The sequence below is a fragment of the Notechis scutatus genome, chromosome 1 (genome assembly GCF_049901735.1).
Source record: "Notechis scutatus isolate UNSWTSFEM ecotype Mainland chromosome 1, rNotScu1.2, whole genome shotgun sequence".
NCBI classification, from domain to species: Eukaryota; Metazoa; Chordata; class Lepidosauria; order Squamata; family Elapidae; genus Notechis; species Notechis scutatus.
Window position 1 is genome coordinate 276,350,954 of NC_142009.1, and position 24,311 is coordinate 276,375,264.

Genomic DNA, 24,311 nt, shown 5'->3' on the forward strand with positions numbered 1-24,311 from the left:
GTATTCAGCAGGTTCTGACCAGTTCTGGAGAACCGATAGCGAAAATTTTGAGTAGTTCGGAGAACCGGCAAATACCACCTCTGACTGGCCCCGCCCCCATCTATTCTCTGCCTCCCGAGTCCCAGATGATTGGCTGGGTCTTTTGTTGCCCTGCACAGGAGAACAGACCTGGAAAGGAGGTTAGTGGGGTGGGGAGGGAATGGAGATTTTGCAGTAACCTTTCCCCAGGAGTGGGGTGGGAATGGAGATTTTGCAGTCTCCTTCCCCTGCCACGCCCACCAAGCCACACCACGCCCACACCACACCCACAGAACCAATAGTAAAAAAAATTGAATCCCACTACTGCTTTACACATAATTCAAATCCAGAGTTCAGGTCTGAAGGACTACTAAGAGAACAGCTAGGGAAATGGACAAAAGTACTGCCATCTGGCAGCTTCCTGCAGAACTATTGAACAGAGCCAATGGCCATCAATTGTCCTGCAGAAGGAACAGTAGGCACATTCAACAGTAGCTACCTGCACAAAACTGTCTGGCTTGTTCTAAGGATACAGTTTGTAATGTATTTATTGTATATTATTACCATTAAGAGCTGTTTTGAGGTTTTCAGCCAAAAAGCAGAGGATAAATCTATTCTTCAAATATTCTGTGGACCTAGTTTTTTTTAAAAAAATCTTTTTTTTATAAATAAACACAGCTATCATCTCATCTACCAAAGGATCTACGTATCTCCTTAAGTCAAAACTGCTTCTATCATTTAACAGCTGGATTTTATCTTCCAAAATGGGAAACCCACAATCATTTCCAGTTTCAGAGGGAGGGAATCCTTGATGCAACCAAACACTACTTCTACACCAGAAGGACTCGATTTCGCGACTGCGCAATTTCCAACAAACCAACCAGGAGCCGGTTGATACGCTTGCCCCTCTAAACTTCCTTCCCCCCACCAAAAAGAAAAACTTTAACTGTTTTTGAAAACATATTTTTCCATTACCTGAGTGCCCATACATTGTGGCCACACATTCGCCTGAATAGAAATCAAAGATAGAAAGGTTCTTGTCAGAACAACTGGTTGCAATGTACAGACCAGAAGGATCCATTTGTACCTGAACAAGTAACAGGAAAAAAAAGGGGGGGGGAAACATTCGTGTTTATCTGTGGTACAATTTCTAGGCTTTAGGAAAGTGGATATGTGTAGTTTTGGTAAGCACTAAGAACTAATGCTCTATATTTAATGACTCTTTCATACTTCATGCCAGCGACACCCATCCTGGGAAAATTCAATTGGCTCAAACATCTGGGAATACCAGGTTGGGAAAGGCTGTTTTATGTTGCAATCTGTATTTGTCAAGACACCAGTTTTTCCCACTGTGATTATGTAAAACACGGTGGATTCAAGCCAGAAAATTGAGCCAGCTTGGATCTGTGTGTTTATCTTTATTATAGAGTAAATCAATGCAATGCCTGTATTTATAACTCATCAAAGGCCTGCATAAGTCGCAATGCAGGTTTCTGGCAGATTATGGTTCCTTCAACTCATATTTGTAACTAATGTATTAGGTGAAAACATGACCCTTATATCTGAATAAGAGCACAATTAAACACATCTGCTATTATAAAGTTAAATAAAAAATCAGATCACAAACATAGCAAAATATGTAGTTGCATATTAAAATATGCATTTTAATATTTGATATGTTAAGTTTGTTTTTATATTACTTATATTAAGTATCTATGGAGATTCTCCCTTATCCAGGTCACTGTTGTCCCAAAGGTGTTTTTTCAAGAGGCAAGTGGACTTTCTGGTTTTTCTTTTAAGGCATTTTGCTTCTCATCCAAGAAGCTTCTTCAGCTCTGACAGAATGGTGGGGAATGGAAGGATTTAAAGGAATTTAAAGGAAGTATAATAAATGCTTCCATTCTCCAACATCCAGTCAGAGCTGAAAAAGCTCTTTGGATGAGAAGCAAAATGCCTTCAAAGAAAAACCAGAAAGTCCACTTGCCTCTTGAAAAAGCACCTTTGGGATTACTTATATTACTGCTATCTGTGTTGATTAGAAAATGAAAAAACCATCCAAGGATACTCAGCACTGATTTAGGCATAAACTGTTTATTCCCTGATCTCTTGTGGAAATACTTTAGAAGCAGACTGCTGTTAGAAAAGTGTTTTTTTCCTGGAAGAAATTTTGGGGATCCTCAAACTAGAAAACAGCTTCAGGTGCTGGAAAAAAAGTGGTCATAAAACTGTCTTGTACAGTACAGTACGCAAAAACCTCCCAAGCTCTTGGAGGGAGAATTTCAGGATTTGTAAGGCTCCATATACAAAGAGGAGAATGCATATGCATTAAATATTGCTTATGCAGCACAATCAGATTTTTTTATGTATATGGGTCAGTTGAGAACAACAACAGGGAAATTAGACACAGCTGCTTTTTTTTTTTTAAAGGCATAGATTAAAGAACTTCTAAGCCATTATTCATAAGCTCTTCTATTGTTAGTGCAGGAGGATTCAAAATGTGAAATTTATGAAGCTCAGCTAATTTCTGGGAGATGAGACATTGATGTTGCTCTCTTTTGTCTTCATGAGCTTGTCTTTAATTTGCAGTTGATTGCTTTGCCAATCTATGAACCATTTTGTAGCTTTCACAAATCCATCTGTAAATGCTATATTGCAGGGTGTTAAGTATTCCATATGAGATAGAACTAACTTAAAATGTTATTCTCTAATTAGAATATTAAGCTGGAAAGGCATAACAAGGAAACGGGATATAGAGAATAAGACGGAATACGACACACTTTGTTATGGAGGAGTTATCAAAGGCCTTACTTTAATTAGAGTGCCATCTTCACTTTGAGATCCCTTGTATAGTTTCTTTTGCTTTCCACTGCTTATGTTGAAAATCCTAAGAAGAAATTCAGATATACAGTAAAGAGAAACTCCTATACTCTTAAATCAAAGCAAAGCTATTTTACTTGTGTTTTACAGCAACCAGCAAAATGTCTCTGGAAAATGATCAAAATGAGTAGAATATTGTTCATACACCTGAATGCTGAATATATAAGTTCCATATAGTTGATCATAGCTAACAGAAATACCTTTATCTCCATGAATTTGTAGATCTCTTTTAAAGAAAACCTCTGTCTCTGTACTACAACTCATGCCTAACTACCTTATCTGTGCCAGCTGCAGATAAGATTCCCTCTCATCCTTGGGGGTTGCCTAAAGGAGCTGCCTGTCAAGGGTAATTGAACTCTTTGTCCAGGCTGCAGAAACACAGCTCGGATCTTAAGGGTTTGATCTCCAAGTTTGTCTGGCAAGAGGACTTTTCTTCTGCACATAGAAGGGAGCTGAATACCTTCCCATGGCTGCAGAAATGGAGCTCAGATCCTGAAGATCTGTGCTCCATTTCTGCAGCCTTTTGGAGAGTTCTCCTTCCCCTCCACATATGGAAGGGAGCTGAAATCTTTCCGTAGGCAGCTCTTTTGTTCCATCTGCTTAATAACCTGAACAGTGCTTAACAACCCTAACAAGGAGCACTGGGACTGCAGTCATTGAGCAAAGCGATCATGTGGGGGTGTAACTTAATGACCACTTCACTCAATGACTGAGATTCCAGCCCCAATTGTGGTTGTAAGTCAAGAACTACTTGTACATTGGAATCCTAGATACACCAATTCAGAAGTTGGTCCAATGGATTTGGTGAAGCTTGCTCCAAACCATGTGGATAAGACAATATCAAAATGTTCAAAGTCATAACTTTAATTTCTATGGGGAAAAAGCTAATTAAACATGTAAAATTCTCTTTAAAAAAATAAGATGAAAATTACACGTGTCTCTTCAGAAAACCAAAGCAAGATTATTGTAGGTTTAATAGAATATCTAGACAACACAAGTGTCAAATTGACAGGTCTTAGGTAGGTCAAAATTTAATTTCCTTGTAATAATATACTTTTAAAAACTTAGCTTTTCAGATACATTTGAACTAGGAAGCTTCTATTATGATTTATGAACCAACCTGATGTTACGGTCTTGACATCCAATAGCAGCATATTTCCAGTTAGGGTCCACATCCATATCATAAAGAGTAGTCTTCCTAACAACATGATGTGTGCGAGTAAAGTGGACCCCATCATTTGTCTAAATGCAAGAAATAGCAATGACACATCCACAATATTTAATCAAATAGTATCAGTGTACAATATTTTCCCCAAGGAGAAACTAGGTATGTCTTACCAGGAAATGTAAGAAAGAAAAGACTGCAATGAGACAATGATCAAACTACAATATGATCAGTACAATAGTACAGTTCCTAACATTTGTTTTTTTTTAAATGTATTGACTGAAAGAAAGCCATGAGGTCTAGAATATTGTCCAAAGCTTTTGCTTCCAGTACCCCACCCCCTTAGTATCTACAATACATGTTACATAAAGAGTGACTACTCCAATGGAATTACCTTCTGTGCAGTGCGGAAATAGATGCTCTTATCAGCACCACAGCTGATCATTCTCACCTTCCCATCATTGGCTGAAGGAAGAGAAAAAAATGAACAAGAAGATGGGCAATCAAGTGCTTTTTAGTTTCTTCTTAACCCTAACCTTAACCCTGGACATAAATTGTTTTAACTCCTAACCTCAAAACCAGGCTATAGAGAATTGCACACCAGAACAACTAGACACAAGAATAGCTTTTTCCCGAACACCATCACTCTGCTAAACAAATAACTCCCTCAACACTGTCAAACTATTTACTAAGTCTGCATTACTATTACTATTCATCTTCTCATCCTTCCTTTCATCTATCTCCTTCCATTTATGACTACATGAATGTAACTTCGTTGCTTGTATCCTTACAATTTTTTTAAATTGACTGTTTACTAGTATAATTTGATTTGATTTGATCACTTATTATGTTTCCCAGTATGATTGGGTTGCTTATTTGTACCCTTTGACTACTATTAAGTGTTATACCTATGATTCTTGATGAATGTATTTTTTTCTTTTTCTTTATCTTTTTCTCCTTACTACAAAATGAATTCCCTGTGTGTCCAATCACCCTTGGCCAATAAAGAATTCTATTCTATTCTATTCTATTCTATTCTATTCTATTCTATTCTATTCTATTCTATTCCATTCCATTCCATTCCATTCCATTCCATTATGTGCATTTTTCTACATCAGGTTCTCCAAACTTGGCAACTTTAGGACTTATGGACTTCAACTCCCAGAATTCCCCAGCCTGACCGGGGATTTCTGGGAGATGAAGTCTCTGATCCAGATAAGCCATTTGTCACTCCTACTAGAATATGTTATAGGGGAAAAAAGTAGGAATATCTTACTTTAGAGGCACTTAGCCCACCTAAAGAGCATCTTTCGTTCTCTTTTGACACTGCAATTAAGTTTGGGGAAATCTCTCCAGGACAGCCAAAGAAAACTCCTTCCTCTTCCTCAGCCCTACTACCTCCAGCCTGTGCAGATGGTAAGGGAAAAGCTAATGCTACCTGTACCATCAGAATCCAAAACTGAGTTGTTTAAATACTGTAATTAAGGTTGGAGACAGAATGTCTCCAAGATAAAATAACAAACAACTGTGCTTGTCATACTAATGAACCAAGTTCCATCCAATCCGAGAATCATTAGTGGCCACAAGATGGCTCAGCAATCAAGGACCATTCTATATGATAATAATTAACTTATTATCCATATGTTCATTTTATCACTGGCCTCAATGAATCACTTTAAATACCTGCAGGACTACACATTTAGAACTAATTCTTTTTTAAGGCAACTCTTGTGTGCATAAAATACAGCAAACCATTGCCATGTTTTTCATTGGATGAGAGAAGAATGGACTATTTAGAATAGTTAGAAAATGACACTCTGTGGACACGGAAATATTCAGGAAATATGATACTTTGTGGACAAGGTAGAGTATAATTTGATAATCGTACAGTGAGCCGCTATGGCATCTACTTTCATGCTAGAAGGCAGGAATAACTTTTCATTACTATTGCACCACAAATTAATATTTAGAATCTGAATCACTAATAAGAGGATCAGTATGCTACAAATTGCTCTATAAATACTTCTATAACACAAAGCAAAATAATCAAACCTGGTGTAGCAATCTAGGGCAAAACAAAGTCAGTTTGACAGAAAATATATTGATTGCTAACAACAGTAAACCAACAAATATTTAGTATGCAAGCTCTACACCAGAGATGGAGAGCATGTTGCAGATATTATTAATGAGCCATGACGTTCAACATCCTTATCACTGATTCCAGCAGCATCTGGAAGACTGCATAGTATATAGCCCTGCTCTATGTTTACAAGTTGTTTTCTCACTATTGGGATAGCAATAGCAATAGCACTTAGACTTATATAGTGCTTCATAATACTTTACAGCCCTCTCAAAACAGTTTACAGAGTCAGCATATCCCACTAACAATCTGGGTCCTCATTTTACTTCGGAAGGATGTAAGGCTGTGTCAACCATGAACCAGTTTGAACCGAACTGCCAAACTACTGGCAGCCGGCAGTCAGCAGAAGTAGCCTGCAGTACTGAATTCTAACCACTGCGCCACTGTGGATAATTACTAATAAGGGCAAGAACTTGGATCGTATGAAAAGGTGGGGTGAGAAAACCTTGGTAGATCACCAAGAGCTGCTATCAAACAAGCAAATAAAATTTGCTGATTCATAAACAGAATTGTAGTACCTGCAAATTTCACTGCAGTTATAGAAGATGAATGTTCATCGAGGGTTTGTTGTAGGCTATAGTCCTTTTCTGCATCCAAGACATGAATCAATCTATCCCGACTTGCTGATGCTAGCAGCTTCAATCCTGTTAAGGAGATTAAAAAAAAGGAGCAGAATGCTTATTTACTTGAAACTGAGATTCTTTGACTAATCATTGATGAATACACTGGCATTTGGACAACTGCAGAACACAGATGGTTCATGGATTTTTAAAAAAAAGCATATTGTGAACTTGGGTTATTAGGGCCACCAAGGAACAATGAGGATATACCCAGCCAAGTCCTTTGCAATAACCTTCATCAGAAACAGGACTAGTGAAAAGAGACTGAGACAAACTCCCAGACACATACGGTTAAGCAATCTACTCAGACCCTGCTGCAATTTTAAGGACATTCACTGTCAGAATGGGTGAATTGAATAATGCAGAATGTGCAGGAATTACAACCAGGAGGACATCTATATCATGCACCAACTGGAAAGCTGGCTCCAAAATACCCAGAGCTAATTGCTTTACTTGTAGGCCCAAATAATATGCCATTTGGGCTTTCTGTTTCCCATCAGTGAAGCAGGAACCTGATCAATTCTACTTCAAGGGAGAAGAGAGTGAATCCAAAAGCAACCTTTCAGTGAAGATGCTCCTAAGTACCTTCACGGAATGCCAGATACAGTGGCTGTCAGTGTGTGCTTCCTTCAAGATCCAAGAAAGAAATACTCAGACTCCATGGGTTAGAGCAAAGTTATCCTTTTACTGGAAATCAAAGTGGAAGCTACAGATGGAATTCCGAATCTGAGGAATTGGCGCGCAGATCACATATACAAAGGAATGGAATTGTTCCCACCCCACAAAGTCCAAATGACTCTTCCAATTAAAAGTTCTGAATATGATCATGTGGGCATCTTCAGGTGGTGATGAGGCCTCTGTCCGTTGACCTTGACATATTTTGATAAAACTTCGCATCTGCGCAAAAGGGGATAGAAGCTAGCAAGGAAATGGAAAGTTAAAGACAAGAATTCATACACCCCCTCCCCTTGCTTACCCACAGCAAAGGAATGCAAAACACCTCCAGCTCTCTTCCCCTCCAAGTGCCCCCCCACCCCCGTTGCAAATGACAGCCGAAAGAGAAAAAGCAGTGAGCATAATAGCAGAGAGGATGCAGCAGATAGGATGCAGAAGATATAAGATGTAGAAGATATCTTGAGGCTGACAGTGGCATTTAATGCTGGGAGAAAATTGAAAGGACTGGATTGCTGCCTGACAAGCTTTTAGCAAGGTGTAACCATAGTCCTAATCACAGCTAAACACCTTCAATTAATCTGTCAAATGTGAACTGTGAGTGACTGCTGTAGTTTAGCATGTGCTGGTAAATACCATGATTTAGGTCTGAAATGACAATCAAAAGACCCCTAACCAAGAGGGATAGGAGACACAAACTCCTGAATGTGAATGTGAAGAATGTGATTCAGTGTTACATGACAAACTACTGTTAAAACTAAACTCTTACGGCATTTCCGGATCCCTTCGTAAGTGGATTACTGCGTTCCTATCAAACAAGCAACAAATAGTAAAAATAGGGAGTGCTATATCAAACCCTGCTCCAGTTAACAGCAGTGTCACCTAAGGCAGCACTCTAGGACCCACACTCTTTACACTCTATATAAATGACCTTTGCGATCACCTTATAAGCAACTGCATCCTCTTCATGGATGATGTAAAACTATTCAACACCACCAACAATGCTATTGTCCTTCAAAGTGACCTTGATTATGTGTCTGAATGGTCAAACAATTGGCAACTCCAAATCTTGACCAACAAATGCTCTGTCCGACACATTGGTTAAAAAAAAAATCAGTACACCAAATACAAACTAGGACGATATGACCTCGTTGACGATCCTCACTCTGTCAAGGACCTAGGACTACTCATATCAAATGACCTAAGCACCAGAGCTCACTGTAACAGCATTGCCAAAAAGGCATTAAGAGTTGTAAATCTAATCTTATGAAGTTTCTCCTCTGGAAATATTCAATTGCTAACTAGTGCATACAAAACTTTTGCTAGACCAATACTTGAATACAGCTCATCAGTCTGGAATCCGCACTGTATATTAATACAGACATTAATCCAACTGAGCGAGTCCAGAAGTATTTCACAAGAAGAGTACTATACTCCTCTGCTCACAACAGGCTTGAGAATTTGGGCTTGGACAACCTTGAACTACGCTGCCTACGGTTGGACTTAAGTGTAGTACACAAAATTATCTGCTACAATGTCCTACCAGTCAATGACTACTTCAGCTTCAATTGGCAATGAGACTGCTAGTGCCACAGGAAAAGAAAAAGTAATTCCTAATAATAACCTGCCCTTAATAGTCTGGTATTATTTGGTTTAACGGATGGGTTTTGGGGGTCCAGTCAAAAGACAACTTTGCTGCTCACAGTGCAGAAAGGGAAGATATTTCAGGGATCCTAACTTTACCAAGAATTAAGCAGAAGTCAGATTAACAGGAAGTTTGGGTTGATGCCCATTACTTATTAAGACTTCTTGCCTGACACATGCAACAAGCCTTGGTGGTCTCCTGGCCAGTTTGAAAAGACCAAACAACATCAACCATAAACACAAAGATCACTTGCTCCTTGGATAACAAAATCAGCTGGTTCTAAATGGTCAAGAAACTTGCAAGAAATTATGCAATCGCTCAGAGGAACAACCAACCACAAACAATAGCCCAACGATAATGCTAAGGAGAGGGGGAAAAAAGAAACACGATTCATGACTTAATCATCTGTTAATATGGTAGACAAAACGAAATTAAGAAAAAGAATGGAAATTGCACCACTGTGGCACCAAGAAAGTGTCAAAGGTCTTGTTTTATGAGTTGACATCTTAGCTCTAAACATATAGAAGGCTCAGGTTCAGAACCCTGTGTGATATCACATATATAGAGAACATGAAGTGAAGGATGTAAAGTATAGCAGGACCCGCCCTTTAGAATAGCCTGCCAGTTGAAAGTAGGTTTGCATCTGTCTTGATTTAACAGGGACCATCTAAAATGTATGCATGTCTTCTTGAAGAATGCCAGATATGATTTAATTGTATTTAATTATTTTTTTTACTGTTTCAAATGACTTCATGTTAAATGACTTTTACTTGGATGTTTTAATGCTACTTCAGAATAACAGAGTTAGAAGACATCTTGGAGGTCTTCCAGTCTAAGCTCTACTCAAGCAGGAGTCCCTATAGTATACCATTCTAGACAAGTGGCTGTTTGTCTCCTGTTAAAAGTCTCCAGTGATGGAGCACCACAACTTCTGAAGGCAAGCCATTCCACTGGTTAATTGTTCTCACTGTTACGAAATTTCTCCTTTGTTCTAGGTTGCTTTTTACTTACTTACTTACTTTGGATGTGATAGCTGTACAACAATGTTAAGCGCCAGAAGTTCTAAGAAACCAGTATACAAGATGAATGGATTAATGAACCAGTCAGTCAAATCTTACCTGTCTCTGGTCTGGAATATTCAAGGCAGAGGATTTCTGAATCATGGGCTTCTACCTTCAGCATCTCTCTCAGGGGCTTCAATTCATAGATCCTGAAAATGATACAAGCAAGTAAGCAGTTAGGAGGATTATTTTGGTGTTATTACGCAGGAACACGTTCTTCAGAACGCCAAGGTTTACCTGAGAGTGCCTATCCTATCACCTGAGGCCAGGTGCTCCCCAGTAGGGCTCACACACACTGTGCGAATCCCCACTTTGGTATCTATGGCCTGTGTGTCAGCCTTCTCTACACCTCCAGCTGTATTGTATTCTGTGTCCAAGAGGGCCTGAGTGTTTTCATCCACATAGATGGTTTTCATCAAATCCTAATGAGACAAAATAAAAGAGTCAATTTGAAGCAAGCAGATGAAAGCAAACGGAGGCACAAAATCAAAGCAGTATTGAATGCTAATATTTCTCCTAATATCAGCAAAAAAGAGACAAATTGGAAATACACAGCACAATGGCAAAGCAAAAAAAAAAATCCCAATCTTTCTAGCAAGCTTAACTGAGACATGTGAATCAGAGAGTTTGAAAATAATATTATATTGTGGTTGAATATAATCAAACTAGATACAACTAAAAAATGCTATAAAGGCTAAAAATGTACATGGATGGTGATACAGGGCAGTAATGCAAGAATATAACTTCAGAGAGTTTCTGTACAAGGCCCTGTAACAGGGGTGGGATTCAATTTTTTTCTACTACCGGTTCTGTGGACATGGCTTGGTGGGCGTGGCAGGGGAAGGATACTGTAAAATCTCCAGTCAGAGGGGGTATTGCTGGTTCTCCGAACGACTTAAAATTTCTGCTACCGGTTCTCCAGAACTGGTCAGAACCTGCTGAATACCACCTCTGCCCTGTAATGTACAGTGGAAATAAAAAATGGGGGGGGGGAGTGCTGTAAATCCCATAGCTTTAATAACAAACTAGTTTCAAGCCCATTTTTTCCACCATATGGTTCTACACAGTTGAGTGCATTAAAACTGGAGATAGAGAATAAGAAGAAAATAGCATCTGTTCAAATCAGTTCTGGGATAAGGTTATTTACGATAATGTTACAAATTCATTTCCAACCTTGTTTGATTCTTTTCTAGAAAATAATATACCAGAATGCCTAAACCATTTTGGGACACTTATACAACATTATGCCATTTCATACTTAGCCCACTGATTTGTACACATATATTATTTTAATGCTATACTCACAAGAGATCAACAGCATACATATATAGTTGCAGAGAACCACTTAATTAAGTATTCACACATTATTCATTTCAAAAATGAATGGATGGATGGATGGATACACACACACACACACACACACAATACAAACACATAGCCCACTCTGGGAGACAGAAATAGCAATATTCCAGGGTAGCTTTCATAGATGAGCTTTATCTTAGTTACTGATATAAGCAAAAACAAAACAAAACCCTGCACTGACAAGAAAATGTGTAAAATAAATAAAATGTAAGCCACCCGGAGTCCATCTCAAAATTTTCTAAATAAATAAATAAATATTCTGCATGCAATGGACTTTTCCACTTCTCCACTTCATCTTGAAGTCAGAGATTAAGCCATGGGACCTATCCTGAACTCAGCCTTACGTTGCTCAGGATGTTTCGATGCAAGGAGGCCCCATGGATGTTTGAGCTCTCTGTGTTCCACAGGCGGATGGTGTTATCCGAGGAGCAAGTGATGAAGGTGTTTGGGGGTAAGCAAGACTGATTGCTATCCTTTACCTCAGGATACACCTAGGGGGAGAGAAATTTTAACAGAATTAGCAACGTTCTCCATATTCTCCAAAACTGGGGGTAGGGGTGAGTTTAACTGTCAAAGAAGCACTGAACCCAAGAGGTATAAGAGAGGTATAAGAGAGAGGTAAAACTCCTTACTCTTGCAATTTCTATGAAAATATTCTGCTCTGCCAAATGATCAAGGTATACAAATCCCGTTTTGTTAATCTTTGAAGCTTGGTTTTATTTATTTATTTATTTTATTTATTTATGAATACATGAAATGGATACATATAAGAAAAATAAAAAACCCCAATTGGATAGGGACGGTAGGCACGTTGGTGCACTTATGCATGCCCCCTACAAACCTCTTAGGAAAGGGGTGAGATCAATAGTAGACAGTCTAAGGTTAAAGTTTTGGGGGTTTGGGGAAGAAACCACAGAGTCAGGTAGAGTGTTCCAGACATTGACCACTCTGTTGCTGAAGTCGTATTTCCTGCAATCAAGTTTGGTGCGATTAACCTTGAGTTTGTATCTATTGTGTGCTCTTGTATTGTTATGGTTGAAGCTGAAGTATTCATTGACAGGTAGGACATTGCAATGTACGATTTTATATACTATACTTAGATCGGACCGAAGGCGGCGTAGTTCTAGGTTTTCTAGGTCTAGAATTTTGAGTCTGGTGGCATAAGGTATTCTGCAACAAGTAGAGGAGTGGAGAACTCTTCTTGTGAAATATTTCTGGACTTTCTCAATTGTGTTAATATCAGATACATAATGTGGGTTCCAGACTGATGAGCTGTATTCGAGTATTGGTCTAGCAAATCTTTTGTATGCTCTAGTTATTAGTGTAATATTACCAGAGAAAAAGTTACATAAGATTAGGTTAACAACTCTTAACACCTTTTTGGCTATGTAGTTACAGTGGGCTCTAGCACTTAGGTCATTTGAGATGAGTACTCCAAGATCCTTGGCAGAGTTTGGATCATCAACAAGGTCTTCAGCCTGTATTTTATTTTCTGATATTTTTTTTGCCAATATGTAGGAGAGAGCATTTATTTGTTGAGATTTGAAGTTGCCATTCGTTTGACCATTCTGATACATAGTCAAGATCTTTTTGAAGGGTAGCAGTATTGTCTGTGGTGTTGAATAGCTTTACATCATCAGCGAAGAGAACGCAGTTGCTCTTAATATGATCACAGAGGTCATTTATGTAGAGTATGAAGAAAGTTGGTCCTAGAACACTGCCTTGGGGAACACCACTGTTGACTGGTACAGAATTTGATAGGACGCTCCCAATTTTGACCATTTGTTGTCTGTTTGACAGGAATGCTTCTATCCAGTTATGCAGGTGTCCAAAGATACCGTAAGATTTTAGTTTTAGGAGTAGTTTGTCGTGTACCACTGAATCAAAGGCTTTACAGAAGTCTATGTAGATTGGTTTTACCAAGACTGTTTACAGTACCAGATTCAAGCTTCACAGAATGACGTGATTGGGATACCATTGCAATTTGAGCTTTCTATAGGAAAGGGATCCCAAAGATTATTTTCTGATGCAGATAAAACCACCATATATTTCATTATGCTTTGAGCATTCTTACACATCGCAGCCAGCAGGGAGCAGCACTTGGCTACTGCCATAATTGTGATAACAAGAAAGAAGGTGCAAATTTAACCTTTATTCTAATTCCAAAGAGGATTAATCAAGAGAATATGGAAAGATGCTCAGGATATGCATGTAGTAAAGTACCTTAATTTTAACCAGATTTTGGAAGAACACTAAGCAAATGAGGAACTAGGACAGTAAGCCAAGGTTTTAATATATTTTTGTAATGGAAAATCAACAGAATGTGTCTATCCTGCAGCCACATAGACCATTACTGGAGACAAGGAGCCAGAAAAATCTCCATTTCTTATTACCCAGATCTAGATTTTCATTTAAAACACTTGCTTTATATTATTGTCTAATGTTCAGTTACGTGGCTAAAGAAACATAGATTTTCTCCTTGTCTTTTCCCTTCTATTAATTCATTCCTAAGTGGTTAATCATTAGTGTGCATGAAAAATATAACCTAAATAATACCGAAAAAATTAGTTATAAAAAGAAAAATCACACTGGAATTCTTGCCATAATGGGAAGTGCCTTCTGAATTCTGAAATACTTTAATTTTGTAGGAAATCAGAAATAATACTATTGGTGACTGTCATTGCATCTGTATCAATATTTGCGACTTAACATTACCTCAATATTCCAGACGCAGGAGGAGTGGTATAATGCAGAATAAACCTTGCCCACTTTCTTGGGGTCTTTGACATCCCACACATACAAGCTGTGATCATTGTAAACACAAGACAGCCACTGGTTGTTCGGATCAAAGGTTAAGGCAATGGTATCTGGATACTTGGCATCAGTCACATTAGAGAAAAGCCGACTGCAAAAAGATAATACAATGGATAATTTTTAAACAGTTGATATATGAAGGTACAAAAGACAGCAGGTTTGCTAAAAGGAGACAGACAGAAATTTGCCTGTTCTACCGGTATTTTTTACGGTTACATATTTGTATGCTGTTAGTCATTTCTACTATTCCAAATGCTGCACATGGCACTGTAATTGTGCAACAATCCTGTAACTTCAGTCAGCATTGTTATCCTCGTATTTCAAATGGACTGTGAGTATGTAGGGTTGGCTTATGGCCACACGAATGCATGACTTAGCTGCCCCCAGAACCAGCAGATCTAATCTCTTTCCTTCAGTCAGACCATAATAGCTTAAATTGTAATCAGATCTCAGACTGAACAGATTTGGTTTCATACGGCATTATCCTACCCGATTGCAGTAATATTGGGGCTTTAATCCTTACTACTGTTGAGTTTCAGACCAGATGTAATACTGAGGTGGTGCTGATTGCACTTATAGATGACCTTTAGAAGGATCAGGATAGGAATGGTCATTCATCCTAGTCCTCTCAGCAGCTTTCAGGGCCATCAATCATAGTATCTGTTGGGATCGGCTTTGGACAGAGGGTGAGGAACAGTGTTGCAGAGTTTCTCCTCCTTCCTCCGGTTGGTGGTAGTAGGGGAGAGAGATTTGCACCTGGACCCCTGTTCTGCAAAGTTCCTCAGAGCTCTACATCCTGTTTAATAGCTACATTAAGCAGTTGGGTGAGGTATGCCATCTGTGCGGGATTAACTATCGTAAGTATACCAATAATACTCAATTACACAAACGCACACAGCCACACACATAGACCAACCCACATACACCAGGCTGACTTCACTTCAAGTTTCTTTTCCCATGGTCTGGAGGCTGTGAGGATGGAGAAAATAGGTTTTGGCTTAACCCAAGCAAGACTGAGCAACTGTGACTTTTAGGGCCATATGGACTTGGTCTATTTCGTTCTGGACCATTCTCAGTTTAGCTCACTCCCCCAAAGAAAACTGATGTGCAGTGTGGTTTTCTTTTTTTTTCTTTTTTTGCATTCCTACCTCCTGTAGATGGTAATCGTGAGGATGGGATGAGAACCTTTTCAGATACTGTTGGTCCCCCAGACAAAATTGTAGTTCCATTCTCACAGTTAATCTCATTTTTTTTTAATGCTTGAATAATAATAGTACTGTATTGAGAGTCAAGTATTTAATAAAATGTGAACTCTTAGGTAAACACCCAGGCAATCTTGGCACAAAGAATTGAATGCATAAATTGGTTATCATGGCAACGGTGAATTTCAATTTCTTTTAAACTCCAGGGAAAAATATGACTTAGAATAACTTTATTGTCACTTTGAACGAACACTAATTGGCATACATTAAAATGAAATTTCATTGAATACAGCTCTCAAAGGGTTACCAATATACTCCAATATACACTATATAAACATGACAAAATAAATAAATAAATAAATACAAAATTATGCATATACTCACATATATGACACAGAGAAATAACATAGTCTAGTTCGGATGTTTACATGTACATGGTGAGAAAAACGAATGTTGCAAGTTTACCAGACCGATGGCATAGAGAACAAAACTGTTACAGAATCTGGTGATCCTGATAGAAATACTTTGAAACCTCGACCCAGAGGGGAGCAACAGAAACAGACCATACAGTGGGTGTGTGAGGTCTCTAACAATGCTTTGAGCTCTAAGCACATAGCGCTTATAAGCAGTATCCTGAATAACAGGAAGCGATAATCTTCTCGGCTGTCCTTACCTCTCTCTGCATGGACTTTCGATCTGAGGCACTGCTGACACCAAACCAAACAGTGATGCAGTTTGTTAAAACACTGTCAATTGTGCCTCTGTAAAAAGTGGTCAAGACAGAAGGAGAAAGATGTGCTCTCCTAATCCAACACAGGAAATATGCATACACCTACACATTTTGATCAGTCTCTGAACTCCATAAATTAGAACCACGTGCTTTTGGGTGCTTGGCAAGAAATTACAAGCCTGAAATTGTCAGATTTTTTTTTAAAAAAGATTTTTTTAAAAACAGGTTTTTAAAATACAAGTTTTTTTTGATCCAATAACAGGAGGGGGGTGTTTTTTTGAAAGAGTATGAAATGACTCTAAGCTCTGTGAGCAATTCCACATATTCAAATCCTTCCAATTTTAAGATGCAGCTCTCATTAATTGTTCGTTCAGTCTGTCATAAAAATCTGGCAATGCAAGGCAAAACTGAAGTCCAAAGGGAGCTTACTATAAATGAGCTAAGGAACAACAGTGTGCACGTGTGTAGCTTTCCAAGTTTACAGCTTCTAAAACTAAATTGGCAGATCATATTTTAAGCTACACAGTACCTTGGCCTTTCCAAGTCACTAATAAAAATCCGAGGCCAGGAGTCAATGTACTGAAAGCTCAGGAGGATGTTCCAAGAGCATAGACAGATGCTTTGTACATTTTTACTTATTTCTATTTCTCTCTGTTAGTTTACCATGGCAGTGCATTCTAAAATTCTGCCAATAACAGTTGCTTAAAGCTTACAAAGCATTAATAGATCTTGTGGGCCAGAAAGATGGGAAGGGAAAAACAAGCTAGATGAGATATTTGAAGTCTGCCTTCATATCAAAACATTTTTTTCTCAGAAAGATATGTGTTTCATTAAAACACATGCAGACAGCCACAAGTCAGCTTTATATATGTACCTTTATGTTAATTCAAATATCAGTCTTGTTTTTCTCAGAGAACATGTTGTGAATATGCAGGCTGCTGGCTCAAAACATTCATAGACTTCAGCTTGCTGACCCTGATAGGCTCAGTCTACATCTTCTTGGCTGAGTGATGCTCTATGTCACATATACACAAGAAATTACCTCAGCCTCTCCCTCAGCTAAAGAAAGAGAAGGGTCTTCTCTGACAGATCTTAATTTCTGGAGACTTTAGAAATATACCAAGACGATTACAAATAGTCCTCACCTTAAACACAGTTGAGCCCAACATTTCTGTTGTTAAGTGAGACAGTTATTGAGTTTTGCCCCCTTTTATAACTTTTCTTGCCACAGTTCTTAAGTGAATCACAGCAGTTATTCAGTTAGTGACACAACTCTGGCTTCCCCATTGATTTTGTTTGTCAGAAGGTCACAAAAGGTGATCACATGACCATCTCAGATTTGAGTCAATTGCCAAGCCTCTGAATTTTGATCATATGACCATAAGGATGCCACAATAGTCGTAAGGGTGAAAAATGGTTATGTCACTTTTTTCAGTGCCATTGTAACTTCTAATGGTCACTAAATGAACTGTTGTAAGTTGTGAACTACCTGTACTTCAAGATATTCTTGAGATGGGAGGAAAACTGGCCAGTCAGTGTTACCCCAAGGATTTCACCATATTTAATGCTAGCTATACTACATGAAGCACCAGCAACACCAGAATAAGCACTACCCATGGCATCATCAGGAGACAGACAAGCCTCCAGAGATACAGTGTGGAGAAGAGGACATCTCAAAAGGGACCATCTGAAAGTAAAGGTGAGACCAATATAGAAAAACATTCTACTACTTTGCCTTAGATATTGGACGAGGAAGGAAAGAATAAACAACAATAAACATTACAAAAATGCAAAACAGCAAAAGGAAATAGAGTGAAGGGTTAGAACATATTTCTCAGCCAGAAAATTACAAAGCAATTTACATGTTTTAATGCATGACACTGCTTTACACCTTGGCAGACTGTATCCCAGAACCATTTCTGCCAGTCTCCTGAAACATGATGCCGTGCATTGACTAGGGATGACAGAAGTTGCAGTTTAGTACAGGTGAAAGTGCCCCTTTCATAAGCAAAGTTTTTTCCCTTTTGCTCACTGAATATTTTTATTTATCTATTTATTTGTAAAATGTAATATGATTTGATTGCTTATTGTACCCTATGACTCATTACTAAGTGTTGTACCTTACGATTCTTGACTCTTGACGAATGTATCTTTTCTTTTATGTACACTGAGAGCATTTGCACCGAAGACAAATTCCTTGTGTGTCCAGTCACACTTGGCCAATAAAGAACTGAATTCTATTCTATTCTATTCTATTCTATTCTATTCTATTCTATTCTATTCTATTCTATTCTATTCTATTCCATTCCATTCCATTCCATTCTATGTATTGGCTTCCCCTCTTACCCCAGAGTAACTGGGGAGGCTTACAAATGTACTTGCAAATGCAAGATGGAGAGCGAAGCTAAAGTCTGTCACAAGTTGCTTCTGGATCTTTACTTTTCCTACCTGGCTTCTGTAATGCTGGCGATATCCATCCCTAGGAAGTGTGGTTTAGGGAGCGTGGTCACAAAGTGAAGATTTGAAGGATTAAAAATCCGAACGGTACCATCAGCACAGCCACAGAAGATGTAATCGTGGTTCACGGAGATGCAGTTTGCCACAGTAGTCTGGGGACATAAAGACATCAGCATGAGCCACTATATAACCCAACAAAGCATGAAAGCAAATAGTAGTCAAGAAAGGGGGCGGGGAAACTGAAGCAAGATGAGATGGAATCACTAAACATAAGGGGGAAAAACTATACTGGAGGCATTCTTCCATTAACTACAGAACTGTTTCTGTAGGGCAGGGGTGTCAAACTCACGTCATCATGGTGGCATCATATGATGTATCAGGGCTTTTCCCCCCTTTACTAAACCAAGTGTGGGCATGGGCAGTGCGTGACGCATCGGGCCTGTGGGCCGGGAGTTTGACAGCCCTGTTGTAGGAAAACTATTATTATAGGCTCCTATTTTCAATAATTAGACTAGCGTTTCTCAACCTTGGCAACTTTAAGATGTGTGGATTTCAACTCCCAGAATTCCACAGGCCATCTGTGCCACTCGTTATCTATCCAAAACTTATATCAGCACTACGCCAAAGTGAAATAACAGCCACCTCCTAGAAACTCAGCAATTTGATCAATGGACACTGAGCATGCTCATTGAGGAAAGAATAGTGACTAGAAAAAAAAATTGAAATGGAATGAGCATGGCCGAATGTCCAGGACAACAGCATTCAACAACAACACCAGCACATAGGGATTTGAATATTTCACTGAAAAAGATTTCCCTTGTATTAGGAATGGGAATTAACACTATGTTAAGCAACAGAAGAAATAGACATAATCCCTGATGAAGACTCAATCTCATTCCAGTTTTTAAACTCTACTGCAATGAGCACAATTGCAAAGAGGTGGGGGGGAAAAGATGACAAATGGGAGGGATGCTAGAACAGTGGCGTGTTGGAAACAAGAGACATTAGAACTTACTGTGAAGCTGTCTGTGTTCTAAATAAAAGAGAGAAGGGTGTTTTCAGTGCCAAAAGGAAAAAGAAGGAAAAGAGAGAAAGAGAGAGCATTCAGTTTGAAGAGTGAGCAAGGGCTTAGGAGCTGGGTTCCTTTATAAAAAAAAGAAGAAGAAAAGCCCTAAATCTTTGCATTTACCATTTCATGAGGAGAAAAAGATTTTCACAATGTCTTTCAACATCAACACATCATTCAGGATCTACAGACACTGGGAAATCAAGACACAGATCTAGGAAATACTTAGGTCTAGGGAAAATCAATTTACAAGAAAGTCCCAAAGGTGCTTTTTTTTTTTTTTTTGTAAATTTTATTTGAGTTTTCACAAAGAGAAAAAAATACAAATAAAACAACTTTTTTGAAAGCAGCACAATCCTGGGTTACATTTCTTCGTACAGACACAAATTAGGTTCATGCTCATTTTTATATTCTATTCCATATCTTAGTATTATTTTACATTTTCTGCATAGCTTCTCCCCTCTTTTAATTTTCTCAATTTTATTTTAATTATCTCATCTCAATTCAAATCATTGTATTTATATTTTTTGTCTGTCCTGTTTCAATTATCTATTATCTTTTCTCATTAAACAAAATTTCTCCTGTAGTTACTGATTGGAGTATGATGCCTTTATAGCTTTTTCCTAAAGTTGTAACATTCAATATAATACATAACTTCCATTCGGATTCTGCTTGGTACATTCTTAAAATACACACCGTATTCTTAAAAAAAGAAAAAAAATTATAAATGTATATAATTAAAACAACATTCCATTCAAATTCAATTCTATCATTAATATTAATATTCATTAAAGTCTTAACATCTTTAACATTACTTTTCAATTAAATATCATACTTCTATGGGAATAATTATAAGCTTTCCATAGTTAATTCCCCCCCTTCACTTATATTTTATAAAACATTAACTAATTAAAATGTTCCCGTTCCTTCCTAATTCAATTTTCTCATTTATTTTATTTCCCTTATTTTATTCACAAACATTTCACTAAATTACACTATTTTATCCCTCATTTTAATCATACGTTGTTTCCAATTTTCTAAAGTTATTTCTATTACTAATATAACAATACAATCTTATGTACCTTTACAGAATCCCTTTTTCAGTTAGATTTTCACCCATTATCTCTAAATAGGTCCTGTTTCTCTATATCTTGCTCTGGTCCTTTGTAACTTCTTTTCCTTTCCTTCTCTCTTCTTCTCTCTCCCCTTTTTATCCCCTTGTCTCTACCTCTATTTCTCTCTTCTGTATTCCCCTTTTCTGTTGCTTTCCAGTATTATACTTATTTTTCGAATTATTTTTCTTTTCTTTGGTTGTTTTTTTAAGTCTTAAATTCTCCATTCTCTTTCCTCCCTTTCCTTTTTCTTCCCCACATAGAATTACTTGTTCATTAAAGATGGCTTCTTCTTTGTCCCAGTCTTCTTGTTTTGCAGTCTTTTCTTGTTGTTTCTCATAGTTCCAAATCTCCATTTCTAAGAATTGAAAAATGAAGCCAAAAGAACCCTTCCCTTCTTGTGCATCTTCTTTGTACCTTTTAAGTTCCATTTTCAATTCATCCAGAAGTGGTGCCATTGTATAAATTTTTAAACAACCACTCGATTGATTTTAGTCATTCAAATATAATAACCAAAAATCCAAAGATCACCAAATAATCCAAATACACGCAAGCTGTTTCTTTTTTGCTCTTTTATTTTCACTTTCTCTTCCTGGGGTTACTATTTAGTTGCAAAGTTTCAGTTAAAACGTATCTTTTAGAAGTCTTGTTGAAGTTTTACTTTAGATTCTTTTTAATTCCAGGCAGTCTCTTCCCTCTTCCAGATCCTGCCCTTATTCTTTTTCTCTCCCTTCCTGCTTATGAAAAAGAAAGTTTTTAATGTCCAGAAATCTTTATTATCCCTTTGGCATTTTATTTATTTTCAGCTTAATTGCCTATTGATGTCAAAGCGGTTTTTTCCGATTTCTTATTTAAGTCTCTTAGTTGTCAGTATAGGGAAGGAGAGAGAAGAAGAAAAAAAGCCAAACCTTTCCCTTTTCACTTTCCTTCGCTGCTTCCAACTCTTCTTTGGGAGCGATGTTATTTTTTGTAAGTTTAAATTCCAGGGTACCTTGGTTGTTGCTTTTACAATTTAACCCAGTCAGACAAAACTTTCAGTTCTTATCTTCCTCCTGCACGTTCTTTTCCGGTCGAGTTCTTCTTTGTGGTGGCCATTTCTGACCACTGCTGCAACCGTCTTCGGGAAAGGGAGTAATGGCCAGCTGAGGAGGAGAGATGTGGCTCTCCTGGACCCTGCTGGCAGTCTCCCCCCTCTTCACCACCTCTACGGAGTGGTTTAGCCCCGAAACCAGCCGGCTCGGGGCGCTCCAGCGACGAGCCCAGACAGAAACCGCGCACAATCGCGGATTTCTGTCTGTCGCCGAAGCCCTTCAAACTGGAAGTCCCAAAGGTGGTTGAAGCCCACCTGAGTAGGAGAACTTCCATGTAAATTGTCTATGGAGATTCTCAGTCATCCAGGCCATGGTTGTCCCAACGGTGCTTTTTCAAGAGGCAACTGGTCTTCTTGGTTCTTCTTTGAAGACATTTCGCTTCTCGTCCAAGAAGCTTCTTCAGCTCTGACTGGATGGTGGGGAATGGAAGGATTTATAGTCCTTGCAGACAGCTGGTCATTTGTATTCTTTCAGTGGGTTCCCCACCATCCAGTTAGCGCTGAAGAAGCTTCTTGGATGAGAAGCTAAACGTCTTGAAAGAAAGATCAGAAAGTCCAGTTGCCTCTTGGAAAAAGCACCGTTGGGACAACCATGGCCTGGATGACTGAGACTCTCCATAGACAATTTACATGGAAGTTCTCCTACTCAGGTGGGCTTCAACCAATCACTTTTTTCCCATCTGGGTTATGCAACTAAAGCAGAATACCAGTGCCTGGCTGAATGGATACAAGCACAACTGAACAGGTCTAAAACAACTTGTGCTTGTATTCGGAATGGGCTGTAAAATTAGTTGTTTGCTAATGAAGGAGGTACCTTCTGATACCATGTTCACCAGCAGTTTTGAGACTATTTTTGGCCTGAATGAAACTCTGCAAGATTTACAAAACTACAGGAAGCGGCAGCTAAAATATATCAAGCAGAGAATAAGGATGCAATTGAAAAGCACAAGTATAAAAAAGGTGGTGAACTTTTCTAGAGAACATCCCTTTCCCCTCAGTGATTTCTCCTAATGAAATACACTTCTAACATCCAAAACTAGTTAGGAGAAAACACTTGGAGAGAAGGATTGCCATTCTTATGCAGGTAATCTTCAACTTACGACCACAATTTATGTTGTTTAGTGAGACATTTAAGTGAAGTTTGCCTCATTTTATGACCTTTTTTTTACAACAGTTGTGAAGTTAATCACTGCTGTTAAGTTAGTAAGCACAGTTACTAAGTGAATCTGGCTTGCCCATTGACTCTGGTGGTCAGAAGGTCGTAACAGGTGACCTTGGGACACAGCAATGGTCATAAGTATGAACCAGTTACCAAGCATCTGAATTTTGATCACATGATCACGGGGATTGCTGCAGCGGTCATAAGTGTGAAAAATGGTCACAAGTCACTTTTTTCAGTGATGTCATAACTTTGAATGATCACTAAATGAACTGCTGTAAGTCGAGGACTACTGGTACCTGCGCAGTACATTATACGGCTCATACCTACTGTGTTTCTCATATAATAAGGCCGGGTCTTTTTTTTTTTTGAGCCCCGAAAAAATGGCTAGGCTGTCTTTTCGGGGGTGACTTAATTTCCCCCCCCCTTGCATCTTCGGGCGGGCGGCGACGGCTTGGATGTTGACCTCGGCATTGGTGGGGCACTTCGTATCGGGGTCAACGCAGGCAGCACCATATCCGGGTGTGCAACAAAAGTACTTCCTAACGGCAAGCCCCCCACCATTTCCCCCATTTCGCATGTTTTAATATAGGCCTTAATTTGGGGGGAGGGGCTTAATTTCATTTCATGCCTATAAAACATGCTGGGACTTCCTCTTGGGGGAGGCTGTATTGTTGGAGAAACAGGGTAGCTACTTAATTTAGATCTCATTTTTTTCATACAGAAGGCACCAGGCATCATCCCAGCCAGACATCCATTTCTGTGCCCTATGTTTTCAAAACCCTGCACTAGGATAACTGGTCGAACTGAACGATCTTCTCACCTCTAATATGAACAGATATCCAAGTGCCACAGGCTACTTACCCTCAATTCCACCCACTTGTCCAGTAGCCTCTTGTCATTGAATTCACACAGCAGACCAGAAGAAGTGATACAAAAAGTGCTGTCTGCTTTTTTACCCCTGCCGCATGCCACATCTGTAAAAAAATTGTTCCTCAGTTCTCCGAGCAAACCAGAACGCCCAAGCAAGGGGACAGTAGCATTCACCTGGCATGAAAAAAAACAACACGTCAGGACTGTTTTGCTTTGGGAAACTGGAATGGTTTGATGATTAATACTTT

At 38.7% G+C, this 24,311-nt stretch overlaps 1 protein-coding gene across 3 annotated transcripts in view; it reads right to left on the reverse strand.

Annotated features, from left to right (window-relative positions):
• The window catches only part of MAPKBP1 (mitogen-activated protein kinase binding protein 1), a 134,761-nt gene that overhangs the window by 36,314 nt on the left and 74,136 nt on the right, over positions 1-24,311 (reverse strand). For 2 of the 3 annotated variants that reach the window (XM_087951674.1, XM_087951673.1), the window contains exons 8-19: positions 24,055-24,237; positions 19,779-19,796; positions 18,755-18,915; positions 14,276-14,465; positions 11,905-12,051; positions 10,436-10,620; positions 10,256-10,347; positions 6,719-6,844; positions 4,455-4,525; positions 4,016-4,137; positions 2,827-2,902; positions 994-1,105 (exon numbers count right to left, since the gene is read on the reverse strand). In XM_087951674.1, coding sequence (XP_087807800.1) covers positions 994-1,105; positions 2,827-2,902; positions 4,016-4,137; positions 4,455-4,525; positions 6,719-6,844; positions 10,256-10,347; positions 10,436-10,620; positions 11,905-12,051; positions 14,276-14,465; positions 18,755-18,915; positions 19,779-19,796; positions 24,055-24,237 — 1,483 coding nt within the window. The remainder of the gene's footprint in view (positions 1-993; positions 1,106-2,826; positions 2,903-4,015; positions 4,138-4,454; positions 4,526-6,718; positions 6,845-10,255; positions 10,348-10,435; positions 10,621-11,904; positions 12,052-14,275; positions 14,466-18,754; positions 18,916-19,778; positions 19,797-24,054; positions 24,238-24,311) is intronic. The other variant, XM_026664608.2, reaches the window with a different exon arrangement.